At 43.7% G+C, this 14,144-nt stretch overlaps 2 protein-coding genes across 2 annotated transcripts in view; both read left to right on the forward strand.

Annotated features, from left to right (window-relative positions):
* CCBE1 (collagen and calcium binding EGF domains 1) overlaps positions 1 to 7,789 on the forward strand; it is a gene marked incomplete at both ends in the record, with an annotated part of 85,782 nt that extends 77,993 nt beyond the window's left edge. Inside the window, 5 exons of the mRNA XM_079548201.1 lie at positions 3,541 to 3,661; positions 5,733 to 5,872; positions 5,965 to 6,000; positions 6,583 to 6,618; positions 7,556 to 7,789. Of these exons, the coding sequence (XP_079404327.1) occupies positions 3,541 to 3,661; positions 5,733 to 5,872; positions 5,965 to 6,000; positions 6,583 to 6,618; positions 7,556 to 7,789 (567 nt within the window). The remainder of the gene's footprint in view (positions 1 to 3,540; positions 3,662 to 5,732; positions 5,873 to 5,964; positions 6,001 to 6,582; positions 6,619 to 7,555) is intronic.
* Positions 7,790 to 12,048: 4,259 nt separating this feature from the next.
* On the forward strand, positions 12,049 to 12,688 carry MRPL17 (mitochondrial ribosomal protein L17; the record flags this gene model as incomplete). Its single annotated transcript, XM_079548320.1, has 3 exons — positions 12,049 to 12,222; positions 12,304 to 12,372; positions 12,440 to 12,688. 3 exons carry the CDS (start codon positions 12,049 to 12,051, stop codon positions 12,686 to 12,688), a joined length of 492 nt encoding a protein of 163 aa, XP_079404446.1.
* Positions 12,689 to 14,144: the final 1,456 nt, after the last annotated feature.

A 14,144-nucleotide genomic window follows, 5' to 3' on the forward strand; every position in this document is an offset into this window, starting at 1 on the left:
TGCCCCTTACAGACCTTTTACCCACGCAGAGAAGAGTTCTGGCCTCACGCTGCTCCTCTGCCCAAGGAGACACAAAACTTCTGCGTTTCGCTAACAGCTCCCTGTGGCCATCTCAGTATCTGCGGTTGAAGCTTTCTGTTTTGTACATAAAAATTCATTACTGGCTGCCAGACAGACAATTTATGGGAATAACTCTTTGGTCTTTATTCCTGTGGTTAAAGATTTTGATTTTACAAACTTCACATCAAATTATGTATAGCAGAAGAGTCGCAGAAGGATCCAGTCCTGCAAATGCTACAACTGTGAATTGGAATGTGCTTCTGGAGGTTGGAAGTTTGTTTTTGGATCTTCTTAGGAAAAGAGGGAATTGAACTCGTGTCACTGAAGCCTCTAGAGTGTGCACAAACTGTTGGGTGAAAGGAGGTGGTTGATGTCATCAGCACCTTCTCCGAGGATTGCAGCACGGATTCCAGATCCAACATGAGAATAGTTTATGGATCAAGTACAGAAATTCAACTTACGTGGTTATCAAATGGGCTGCACTGTTCTCCTGATTTTCTAGAGGGCTGTGGACAGATCTAGACTGTAGGTAGTAGACTACTAGCCTTGTAGGAAGGAGGAAAAGCAGAAAGCTGGAAAAGCAGGGGACGTGCTGACATGCTGACACACAGTCAGTTTTGTAAGAAATCAAGTAAGCAGTTGAGATCTTGAATTTGGGGAATGGCTAGATCTTATGGAGCAGGTATATTTAAAAATTGTATTTAGAAATCACTGATAGAATTCCACAACCAAGAAGCACTACCAGAGTCACATAGACCACAGATCTAGAAACTGCCCAAAACTCCACATGCAACATTCAACACTGAATATATGGGATCTTATCTCTAGCAATGCCTTTCTTTAAAGTAGTCCCTCACTAATATTTGCACGCATGTGGAAAAATATTTTTCAAGGGCCACTGAGATTTGGAGCTGTGGAGGGAGAAAGTCAAGGTCACTCTATATCAAGATCCTCGTAGAGTTAAAAGGTGAAACAGAAATTAGGCTAGTGAGTATAGCCAGCCCCTGAGAGGATGTGAGTCAATATCAAAAACACATGGTTTGGCTGTAGTACATGTAACAGCCATTTTCTGTCCAGAAGGTATCAAAGAGCAGTGAGCTAGACCAGATCGTGGGTATTTTGGCATTCCCAGTGTGTGCCTAAGTCCAGCTGACTCAGTGGGGAAGCATGTGTAGATGCTTTCACAGCAGCTATGTGATCTTTTTTTAAACTAAGTTATTGTTAAAACAGCCTTGCTGGCAGGAAAAAGCCAGTATTTTATTTATGCAACAGAAAAGAATACACTTCCAAATCTCCTTCATGATGAGTAGCATCTTTTTAATCCAGGCTGGCCATTTGCAGTACAATCTGAAGAGCTGTTCACAGCAGGGGCTGTGCAGAAACCAGCAGCTCCCTCACGTGGGCCCAAGCTCTGAAGAGAAGATCCATTAATAAGACACTCAATGGTGGCCACTCTCAAGGAGAAACATTCACTTTTTCTTCAGTGTGAATAAGTGTTCCTGCTGAGGAAGGCTGGAAGAGATGAAGTGCTCCTCACCTGTTTGAGCCTCATTGATGACAGCAAAAATATTTTCACTTTAAAACTGCCTCAACAATACAGTGCTGTCAGGTTTTCATGTTTGTAGTGTGCTGACCAAAGCTTGTCAGCAGACAGAGCCATTGGTAAATGAAGAAGACTTTCTTCTGTTGAAAATCCAACATGACAGCGCAAAAGGCCAACACCAGAGCAGCAGGCATGCTGAATCACCACCCTGTGGTGCTTCCGTGAAGTGCTTGATTTCCAGAGGGGAGGAGGGAGCACATGGGATTCCTCTAAGGCTTTCATCTTATTGTTTAGTTTATATTCAGAGCATTCACCTTGCCTTTGGAGCAGCAATGTGCTCCAAAGCACAAGTCAGGAATGGCTGCTAAACCCTTGTATTTCTCTCATCATATTTTGTATCCCATTGTTTATGAAGTGCCATTGGGAGCTCTGCATTTCCAGTGTTCTTTCCTTACTTTTTCTTCCTTCAGAACTGTTCTGGTGCATTCAGCCTTAAACTGCAAGCAACACTGGCTGCTCTTCAATGTGCTTTCATTCACTAATAACTTGTTTGCCAAAAGAAATTTGCCCACATATAGTAGGTGTTGCAGGTGCATAGCATTACTATTTTTTCGGTGCTTTACAAACATGAAGCTTGTGTGAAGGGCAGGAGAGTATATATCAAATAATTGCGTGAGGAGGAGTCCTGAGAACAGTGCAGGGAATTCCAAACAACTGATTAAAACCACTAGCAGAAGGCAGGAGTTATACATATTAGTTGATGCTCCTCTCCTATGCAAACGTTGCGGAGTCCAGTGAGCAACAAAGATGACCCAGGGGTGGATCTATCCTGATCCTGCTGAAACAGCTCCTCAGAATTCCCCACTCCACATGCAGCCCATTCAGCATTAATAAACTTCTCGCTGTAGACCAGCCTTCTGGCTTATCATCTCCCCTCAGCTTCCTCTGGAGACACTAAGCACTTGCAGAATATTTTAAAACATATTTCATTATTAAATACATTCAATCTGGGCAAGCAGGAATTGATATTTAATGGTTAATGACATTTTAAACCACAGCATGCAGTTTTCCTTGCATTCTTACTTGCTTTTGCCTTGTGTCTTTATTCAGAGCAGATGCAAGCTCCATTGGGTCAAACAGTGTGATTACAAAGCATTTTGGTCTCCCATTGAAACCACTGAGATGTTAGGGGCTTGTGCAGCAATTCAAATGTAAATATCTGAGCAGATGTTGGCCTGAAAAAGCATAGAAAATGAACAGAAGGAAACTCAAATGAGAAAAGAGAAGTTTTCTGAGAAATGCCAAGCAGTTATCAGACTTCCGTTTTTCACAGCTTTTTGCTGTTTCTCACCTGAATTGTTTGTGTCCTCCATTTGGATAGACTTGCAATATTTCCGTGATGACTTGGAAGGTGGGCAGCCTTATAGGTAAAACCAGGACTACTAGCAAAATGCTGGCTCCACATCCCAAGGGAAGTAAAGTACCAGAATGTATAAATGCCTTAAAATCAAATGGTGTCATATTTTTCACGTGGTATCTTCCAATCCTTGGTACGTGATGCAGGAAGTGTAAATAACCTCCAGGATCTCCCATCCAGTTCTCATGTCCTGTGCCCCTATATCGGGCAATTCATCTGCACAGCCATGTGCTGTTGGTGTGCCTTTAAGAATTAGCTGCAGAACTGATTTATTTTACTTCTATCAGGGAATAATGGTTGCATTTTCTTTTCTCCATGTGCTAAGTTGCTTGATGTCATGTGAAGTGTAATCCTGACTAAGGTTGCAGAACAGTTTTATTAAGAATATGGATATCGATAAATATTTTACAATTTTTCTGAAGTACACAAATATGCTATTTGTCCTCATGAAAGCTTAATCAAGAGTGCTGTTTATCCAGCTTAAGGATGGAGAGCTTACAGTGATTTTTGCTTTTGGCAGGTTGCTTTGCTACCAAATAATGCTGCTGATCTTAGCAAGCAAATCACTGGTGAAAAAGTGCTTGCATCTAACGCATATATCCCTGGCCCCCCGGGACAGCCTGGCCAACAAGGTCCTCCAGGTAAGATGCAGACCAGAGGGATGTGGGTATGAATCAATGCCATTTGAAAAAATAATAAGCTTCAGTCTTCCAGTATAACAGGATTTCATGTGTTACGTATTGTGATGTATTGCTATGATTATATTTTAATTTGCAATAAGTTGAAAAACACACTGGTCATTATTCAGTCATCCTCTGCCAACTGTCTAAAAACAGTCCCTTGTATTTCCTTGTTTCCCCATACTTCTTGGCATGCAAAGCTGGTTTTGTTCTGTATGTGTTAATTTTCTCCCTCTCCCTACGATATTTCACCTGCTTCACTTGTCATTCCCCATTTCTTAACTCTGTCTTAAGCACCCTGCATTACATTTCAGAAATGCCAATTATTTTAAGATTGTTAATAGAGCAGAAGATCTGCTTTCAGTTTGTGGGAGTTTGTGCCAAATGTTTTATTTTTCCTTGTCTGATTTTGCAAGAATTAATTTCTTGATTTTATGTTGTGCTCAGGATTCAAAGAAACCTGAACAGTAAAACTACACTCTTACCTTCATTTTTGAAACAATGAGAAAAGCAAAGTTCCTAATTCTCTAACTTAAGCCAGACATCCTGCAACCTATGGTGGTTGCAGGATGGTGGTTAAAGTTTTGCTAACTGTTGAATGCAAATCTGATTTTGGGCTAGCAGTAAATGCAGGGAATTTTAGTACTGTTCTGAGTTCGTGGAATACTCTGACCAAGGACAAGCTGATATTCCTTGCCAGGTTTGATTCTCTACACGCAGAACTGCCCTTCATTTGTCTCCACTTTTGCAGTCTTTCTTTCTTTCTTTCTTTCTTTCTTTTCTTTTCTTTTTTTTTTTTTTTTTTTTTTTTTTTTTTTTTTTTGAGCTTTTACCTCATTTTCTTGGAAGATGAGTATCTTCAGCCTTCACTACAACATAACCGCAGGGCAGTGTGGCTAGAGATTCTGTGTCAGCCTGTGAAACTTGTGGCACACCGTCTGCAATTCTCTGTCGCAGGCTGGCTCTGCATGTCTCCCACCTGGTCCCATCACTGAGCTGTCCAAGGTACTGTAGAACTCTCTCCATCTCCGCTGACCTTCTCCCCTGCTCTGCCATTACCAGCAGCGTGCCGAGACTTGAGCAGCACTCTGAGGTGTTCATCGCTGAGCTTACTCCTCCTGAAAACCCTAGCTGTGAATATTCTGTCCTTATGAGCGCTTTTTTTCGTTTCTTGGGACTTTCACATGACTTCAGTATGCAGGAAGGTGCTTTCCCCGCTAATTACAAAGCACTTCTGCCAATGACATTTTAATGAACTTTTATTCAGTGCAGATGTTCTTTTAGATGCCTTATTTTCTGTTTAGCTTTCCACAGTGTTCTCTTGATCTAAACCTCTACTTTGTTGCCTGGCTGCTTCCTAAAAACTAGCATTTTCTGCTGAGACAGCAGAAGCTGAAAAGGGTATAAAGTAAAATCCAAGAACAGAGCTTTTCTTGCCCTAATATCTTGGCTGCCGTACTGTGAAAAAGAGACTTGTAAATCACTGCTGAAAAGGGTTTGCTTCTGTGCCAGTCGTATAGGTGGCTTTGACCCAACATCTCCATGAGTTTTCTCAGATGATTCTGAGATGTGACTTGTTTTTTTCCCCTTTTCTTCACTGTGTGAAAATGAGACTTTTCTGCTTTTCTTTTCATCCCTGGTCTGTGTCACCAACCACTTGGCAGTGGCAATCTGGTGTTATTTTCTGGTTGCTTTCTGTTGTTGTTGTTTGTTTGGGGGGGGGGGGGGGGGGGGGGGGGGTGTTTTTGTTGTCATTGTTGTTGGATTGTTGGTTGGTTTTGTTGTTGTTCTTTGGATTTTTTTTTTTTTTTGAATACACAGGATTTCATTGCCTTGTTAAAACTGCTTGTAGCTACTGTGACAAGGAGTGATGTCATCTAAAATGAATTCTGTGTTGGTTGTATTGTGGGTTCGGGCATGTTAAGGTAACCAGTCAATTGGGTGGTTCAAAAAATAGCCAATCCCCACTGCAAATGCTGACAAAGCGTGCTGAAGGCTTTCCCTGGCAGATAACCTTTGCTGTCAATTGCAGGGGCACCAGGACCAAAAGGAAGTCAAGGAGTTCCTGGGTCACCTGGACCACCTGGACAGCCAGGCCCCCGGGGATCAATGGGGCCCATGGGCCCATCTCCAGATATATCCCACATTAAACAGGGCAGACGGGGCCCCGTGGTCAGTATTCTCACCTCCTCTCATGCGCTGTATGATTGAGCTTAGGCCTGCAACCAATCATGTTCTTGTGAACACTTTCTTTTCTGTTGCAGGGCCCACCTGGAGCACCGGGGAGAGACGGTAGCAAGGTGAGAAGAGGCACAATGTACCTTAAAATGAAGTGCAGGCTTGTTAGATACTCTTTATGCACTTGCAGTCTTTTACCATCTCATTTCCTTTGCTAAGCTGAAAATACTCTGTTGTCCTATCCCTTTGTGTCTTTCTCATGCAATTCTGTCCTTTCCACTCCTGAAGTCTTAAAAGTAATAGCCCTGTCTGCTGTCAAGCAGCTTTTTTTCCTTTATCTGCAACTATTTTGGCTTTTCGAAGAAGAAACATTTTTTCTCTAGCCCACTTCATTACACTGTTCTTCTGTGATTTTCTGTGGTGATCAGGTTAGTTTGTTACCAGCCAGGATAAACATCAGAAGCATCCAACTCTGCTCCTGCTAGAGCGGGTGGAAATTTCCTGTGTTCTTTCTGGTGTATTCCTGGTTCTTCTTGGTATACTTGTTCCCACTTCACGTTGTTTTATTTCTCTGAGCAAGCAAAGTTAACAAAGTGAGCTGATGATTCTTCATCTGTAGCCAGTAAGGGAGTCTGCACAGGTAAACTTTGATGTTTTGGTTTCCTTTGGTCACAGCAACTTAACTGAAGTGGTATTGATTACAGGGGGAGCGAGGTGCACCAGGACCAAAAGGGATACCTGTAAGTATCACTCACAGTGAGCGTTTCTACAGCAAAGTGATGCTGGCTACCAGCAGACCAGCCAAAAGGAAGATAAACTTCTCCTTTGTCAAAATTACAGTGAATTGCACTTTACATGCAGAGAAAAGGTCACTGGAAAGAAAGCGATTACCAGTTTTCTTCCAAGCCTGTTGCCTGCACACCTGCAACTTCACTGGATGCTACAGTGAAGGCCGTAAGCAGTGGGACATGTTAGCTGGCAAAGGCATGAGAATACATGCAGAGTGCTGGTTAGCATAGTTCAGCCAATACTCATGGGAATGTGAGCTCTGAAACATTTTAAAATCCTGCCTCTCATCTCTCTCTGGAACCTGGCAAGCTGTAGGCATTGAGCAAATCATCAAGAGAAGGATGGGGTGTATATAATCTGTTTTTAAGAGAAATTGATTAAGATGTTGTTTGTCATGAAATGGATTTTTAGGAGTGTGCAGCAGAGCATCCTCAGTATTGAACAGTGTAGTCTACTGCATGAAGTCAGCTAAAAAGAAACGATATTCTGAAATTAGATAGAAACAGGTAGATACTGTCTACATCATAATTACCAATGAACATAGTAAGTACTAGACAACAGTGGGGATAATATACTGAAAACTATCTTCCAAACATCAGCACTCCCCAAAGAATTTTTAATTAGGTAGTCTATCCGTTTAATAAGAGGAACCAGTACTTCTATCCTCTTTTCCAGGCTCTGTCTGGGGAAAAAAAAAAAAAAAAAAAAAAAAAAAAATACCAACTTTGCTTTTTGAAAACTGTTTCCTGAGCAGGTGGGTTCAGAAAGGGACATTTAATTTCTGTCAGTAGATACAAAGCAGTATTATAGTGAATTACCCCTGCAAGGGTAATTATATCAACCCATTTGAAAACTTAAATGCGATATGACTATGCCTTGTGACTACAGGGCCCACCAGGTTCGTTTGACTTCCTATTGCTGATGATGGCAGACATCAGAAATGACATCGCAGAGCTGCAGGAGAGAGTGTTTGGACGGAGGACTCATTCATCAACAGAGGAGTTTCCATTACCTCAGGAATTTACAAACTATCATGACACAGTAGATTTTGGATCTGGAGAAGACTACAAATCACAGGCAGCACCCAGAGACTCCAGGATACAGAAGGCAGCCCATCCTTAGCTATGCCTACTGAAAAGTAGAGCCCCTCTAGAGATCTTTGTCACAAAAATGCACTGACAATGTAAAATATATATAGATTATTTCCCGTTCTTTCTCTTTGCCTTTCCCTAACCATGCTGCCTGTACTGTAGCTTTCCCAGTTCATGATGGCCTCCTTGCAGTAATTCTATACCTTCAAGCCTGCACTGTGCACTGTATGTAGTTTATCAGGAAAACCTTCTTAATGCGTAGGGCTAGCATGAATCAGGCAAGAGCTAGCTAGTGGGGCAGACAACAGTATCTCATCTGCCTACCTGTGGTTCTGTGTCCAAATGACCCAGTACCAAATTTTTCAAGGGGTAGAGAGGTGAGAGAGGTAGCTGAACATCATCCCTGAAAGACATCAGTCATGAAAGTCTAGGTTCACATTTACTTTATACTTGTAAATGAGTTATTCCACTGAACACAAGTCTCCAGCTAGTGTCCCCAAGCTTAGGAGAGTGTGAAAGGTGGATCTCTCTTTCACAGCAGGGCCAGGAGTCTCCTTCTGTTGTGCTTCACCATGACAGAAAAAGAAATTAAGATGAAGCAGTGATGCTCGTTGATCAAGAAATTATGTGGCTTGCAGTTGATAGAGAATTGTGCAAAAGCAGTCAAGAAGACATCTTTGCCTAAACTAACCATTCTTTCACTGCTTAGCGTGAAACCCAGTTCTCTTTCTCAGCAGGTTCATACTGAATACATTTTCACACAGACGAGCAAAAGAACAGGGATAAAGCAGGAAAAGCAAGCATATATCAATCAAGTTGGCTTATTGGCAAGCACAAATATCTCAACCTTGCAGAAAGTCGAGATTCTGACCTCCTGCAGGTGCTTGTCTTCCTTGGTGAAATGCTAACTCAATTTTATTTGATCCAAGTAAAACTGAGACCAGAGACAGGCCTCGTTTGCAAAGAGCTTCCATCTGTTTTGTTCCTTTGCTGCATGAGAGCAATCTAAATGGCATTCACAGAACTGGAACACAAGAGTTGCAGTGTGTTTGGCTGGGTATATGAGGAGTGTGGGTAGGTGCAGGAGTGCACATGACGAAACATTTCAATGGTACAAGTACGGCTAAGGTGAGGTACTGCACATGGCATCCTGTATTTGCAAAGACGGATGAAAGGGAGTGCCCTTTTTTTACACTGGAAAATGGGATGCACGAGTTAGACCATACCTCATACGGATGATGCATGTTAGCTTTTTTATGGGGATTTTCTCAGCTGCTGAGGACTTTGCCATGCTTAGAAGATAAAGTAGTATATTAAGCACCAAACTTCAGTGTTGTATCTGTGTAGCTGCTACTTCCATAAGATGTTTAGTGCTGGGTCCTGTCCACATCACAAATGCAAAGAAGAATTTATTGTGCCATGTTTTCCATGGCTTGCAAGTTCTAGTAGAATAAATACTGTTAAAAACATAAGGAGGTCCTTTTCAAATAATCTGTAAAGTTTTGGATCCCCTTCCATATTCTCTTGGCCAAAAGACAGTTGGTGTAATGCCTACACCACCAGAACAGGCCATGTTGTATAAACAGCTGGCTGTCGAGACCTTCCATATCTTTTGTATATTATCTTAAGAGGATTTTCTTCATTCCTGTAATTGTTCCACAACTTTTCACTATCAGTATGCCACAAGCAAGAGCACTAGGTTAGAACATTAATGTTCTTTATTCCTCTTCACACTATACGCATATCAGTATTTACATAGCAATGACTAAGCCACTGGTCTAAGCTAAGCTAAGGAAAAATGAGTGCTCTCAGCCTCTGGTCTTTGGGCTTCTCTTCTGAAAGCACCTCACCCAGCAGCTGCAGATCCAAGTAATCTTATGAAGGAGGTAATGGGGATATCAGTGAGATGTGAGGAAGGAACTTCTGGCCAAAGAAAGGGTGTTCTTACATAGAGCAGACTGAAAGAAACTTCTGAGGCAGCATTAATTGAGGCATGTATGTATTATTTTCTAAAATTCAAAGAGGCAACTGGGTACAAATTATGTAGTTCATGAATATGCAGTAAGTACAATTGTTAAATGTCTGACTATGTATTTGTAACTATTGCAAATTATCTAACTCTTGCATATGTTCACCACCACCACCCATGAGCTGCTGGACCAGGTTGATTTCCACTACAGAATTAGAAGCTGCGATTGTTTGAACCACCAGATATTGAGCAATGAATTAAATGAGTTACTTCCTCCATGCTGACTAAATTCTATTGCCCACTGCACACAAAAAGGCACTTATTTGAGTTCTCAACTCTGCTTTTCTGAATATATACAAATAGCAGTTCCTACAGTCTGACAACTGAATTCAGGGGAATGCAGTAATTGCCCTGCCTTGCATAAGTATTCAGGGAAGAGAAATTCTGATACTACACCAGAAAAAAAAGGTAAAATACATGCCTTGTTGTAAGTGCAGAAGCTGTCCCACAAACTTGAGAGCATAAATAGGGCACATTTTTACATGCCTTTCTCAATAACTTCTCTTTCTGTAGTCAGCATCATGTTTTTTTTTCACAGTCCAGAGCTGTTTCTTTCCAGCATACATGCTTTCTCCATAAAAATGGTGAAGGAAAGAGCAACTTGGGTTTGTCCTTGTGCCTCACCTTCTTTCTACAGACTCCTTGCCCCATAGTGCTGTTGGCTGAGTCCCAGCAGCAAGGAGAAGATGCTGTGGTAAGGACACATTCACTCCACAGGACAGAGGAATGCCTCTAGCAGGGAGAGCTCCTCTGAGTAAAACTGGCTGGGAAGGGTCAGCCTTGTGTCTGAGAACCTCTGTGTACAACTTTATCATTTTATTTCTCATTAACTGTATGATAACTTGCATAACACATTGTATCAGAACCATTTCACTACAGTTTCTAGAGAAACACATGCAGAAGCTCACAAAAATGAAGCTTTCTTAAGTGCACCCAAACTTTTATAGACACAGATCAGAAGAGACATCTCCAGTTTTAAGCAGTTACTAGAGAGAAGAAAGTCATCGGCTTATAAATTATTTATTTCTCTATAGCTCCAAAAGTAATAACCCAAGAAGAATGCAGTAACATCTATAATCATGTCCAGTTTCGTTACTAGGCTCACGCACGTGACAACTTTGTTTCGTATAAATATTATGTATAGTTTTATTAGAAAGAAATATTATTTTGATGTTAAGACATCAACTTATAAGCAGAAGGATAATAAAGAGTTTGTTATTTTATTAACATTGGAAATATATTTAATGGAAACATTTGCAAGAGTGTGTAGTGATGGGGAAATACTGACTGTTAAAAGGTTTAACAAAAACATAAACCTCCCAGGGACATACGGGATTAGTCTTCCTTGCAAAACTAGAATACTGACACATAACAATTCTTACATGGTCAGGTTAAACCAGAAAAAGGAGAGGAAAACTGATTGTGTACAGAATTATGACAATCCCTGGAGTTATTTTTGGTCCCGGTTTGAATAACATTTTTCTCACAAGTATTTCAGAGTTAACATGTTTAGCCCCAGAGAAGCAACGAAAGATGGGGTCCAAGAATTCATTAATTTCACTTAAGATCGATATGTTTGTTCCTATTACACATTCCAGTAACTATACTGTTCACTTTATTTATATACAAAATACTAAAATGTGTATAAAATGATTGTGATTTTATGATGTATTCGTAATAACAAAGATATTTTTTCTTACACTGTCGGTAGTTGCTTTTGTTCCATGTAGTTTTGCTTGCACCTGCGGCAGTGACTGGGAGAAACAAAGAGGACGCTTCCAGACGCTGCCTTTTAGCATCCCGCTTGGAGCTAGGCGATACGCACAGCCACGACCGCGGCTCTGGGGGTACGGCGTTCCGTGCTCGTGGCCGTGAGGCACAGACCCACCTCGGTACCGCCACGGCCTCACGAGCGCTGGCTTGGTGGTCTTACCCGCGCTGTCGGCACGCGCAGCTTACAGCTATAGAACCGTTCAGACCTCTCAGAGCTTCTCACCCAATCCACCCCGCCACGCCCACTGTGCTCCTCAGCGCCACATCCCCGCGCTTCCCAAACGCGTCTGGGGATGCTGGCTCCACCACCTCCCATGCTCAGCGCGTCGCCACCGCGTGCCGCGCCCCACGCTGAGACTACACCTCCCGGCATGCAGCGCGCCCGCGTGGGACGGCTGCGTCGCGCCGTCGCGCCTGTGACGTCACGGACGCGCGACGATTCCCCTCCCCCCTACCCCCCTTCCTGTTGGCGAGGCGGCGGCGGCGGGATGCGGCTGTCGCTGGTAGCCGCGATCTCGCACGGGCGCGTGTACCGGCGGCTGGGACACGGCCCGCGCTCGCGCCTCGACCTGCTGCGCAACCTGGTGACGGCGCTGGTGCGGCACGAGCGCATCGAGGCGCCGTGGGCGCGCGCCGACGAGATGCGAGGCTACGCGGAGCGGGTGAGCGGCGGGGCCGGGCCGCGGCGGGCGGGAGCGCCGGCTGAGGGGCGCTGACGGCCGTGCCCCGCTTCTTCCCCGCAGCTCATCGACTACGCCAAGCGCGGGGACGCGGACGAGCGCGCCATGCGCATGGCAGATTTCTGGCTGACGGTAGGTAGTGCCCGGCCTCTCACCGCCCCCGTCCCATGGGCCCGGGGCTGAGCGTGCCGTCCCGCAGGAGAAGGATCTCGTCCACAAGCTGTTCAAAGTGCTGGCGCCCCGCTTCCAGCCGCACCCCGGCAGCTACACCCGCATGCTGCACATCCCCAACCGTGACTGCCTGGACCGTGCCAAGATGGCTGTGATCGAGCTGAAGGGGAACCCCTACCCACCGCTCATCCGCCCGCGTCGTGACAGCGATAAGACGCTGCTCAACCAGCTGCTGAAGGGCTGCCGGGAGGACGCCCAGCGGGATGCAGGCCGCTGAGGGCACCGTGCAGGCATCCTGCTCTGCCCCCAGCGTGTCCCATGTGGGCAGCAGGATGGGGCCTGGGGTGAGCTGCCTGTGAGCTCACATCCCAGGGCAGGACACCTGCTCTCCTGGAGCACAGGGGTGGAAGGGTCCTGGGAGGGCTCAGGACACCTTCCTAGCCTTAAGTGATCATAACAGGGCACAAGCTCAAGGTTTACCTTCGTGCTCCTGTGATTTACTAGCAACTTCACAAGAGAAGGAAATCAAGCTGCGAGCCCTACTGGTTGATGTCCTCTGTGTAAATAAACTACTTTGGAAAGTGAGCTTGCTTCTGTATGGATTATGTTATTGTGTGCAAGAGTTAATCATTTATTCCAGCCAGTTTCTGATCCTGTACTCTGCAGCCCTGTACTCTGGGATAATGTCTCCACGTATCTTCATATTCTTTAGAAGCCACTGTGCAGACTTTCAGCGCTGGAAATTCACAGAAGAATCGAGTTAGCTTCACTGTTTCAGCATTGCTGACTACAAACAAGGACAGTAGTACTGAAGTTCATAAAAGCAGCAGTACTATAGCAAATTGTATTACTAGGAGGCAATGTGGCCAGAACTAAGTTGTTGTTACTGAACTTGGTAGACAGCCTCAGGTGTAGAGTTGTAGGAAACCTCTTTATTGTGCTCTTAAAACAAAGGGATAGTGGCAGAACTTTTACAGGCAATAATGTAACAACTCAGAGATACGAAACTTGAAATTGCTAGCTTTGCCCCTGATTTGTTCAGTCCTAGCTGTAGCTTCTGAGTTGGGGAAGAGATACAGAGACATTGTGTTCCTTTCTCCCTCTAAGTGTCTACAAGCTAAGACTACTCAGTAATCTTAGATAGTGAAGTGTTAGCTGAAACGTGTTAACTCACATGAAAGAGCTTACAATTCAGTCATGCTTTCTCCCACAGACTCACTTCTGTTTTAATGAAATCCAATGAGAAATTTAAAATGTGAGAGATATCGTGCAAGGAAAGGAAAAGTGAATGTTACAGAGACCTTAATTTGTTTGAAGGTGGGGTTAGGTTAGGTCATCACCTGCAGGGTGTGCAATTCTAAGGTCACTAGAAATAAGAAATTGCATGCCTTGCACTAGATGGCCTAACGTAATCTACAGGTATTTTCTCCATAACTGAAGAAATGAACCAACTGTTGTTGCTCTGTAGCTTCCCCATATTAAAAGTTAATGTTGAGGCTTTCATTCAAGAATAGCCAACTGCAGCCATAAATTGGTCTTGTGCCCCAGCAAACTGAACTGTAGCACAATCTCTGCAATCTAATGCCCCAGAATGCTCATTCTATCCCTCTGCAGATTCCCGCCATGCTTCAGGAGCAGAATTACTGCCCAGTTTTTTCACTGCTGTTTCAACTGTATCATTTCTTAGGACTCAGATCAGAAATGCGAGCCATGTTTCATAAGTGTGACTCTGT

Source organism: Tetrao urogallus (genome assembly GCF_951394365.1).
Source record: "Tetrao urogallus genome assembly, chromosome: Z".
In the NCBI taxonomy this organism is placed as follows: Eukaryota; Metazoa; Chordata; class Aves; order Galliformes; family Phasianidae; genus Tetrao; species Tetrao urogallus.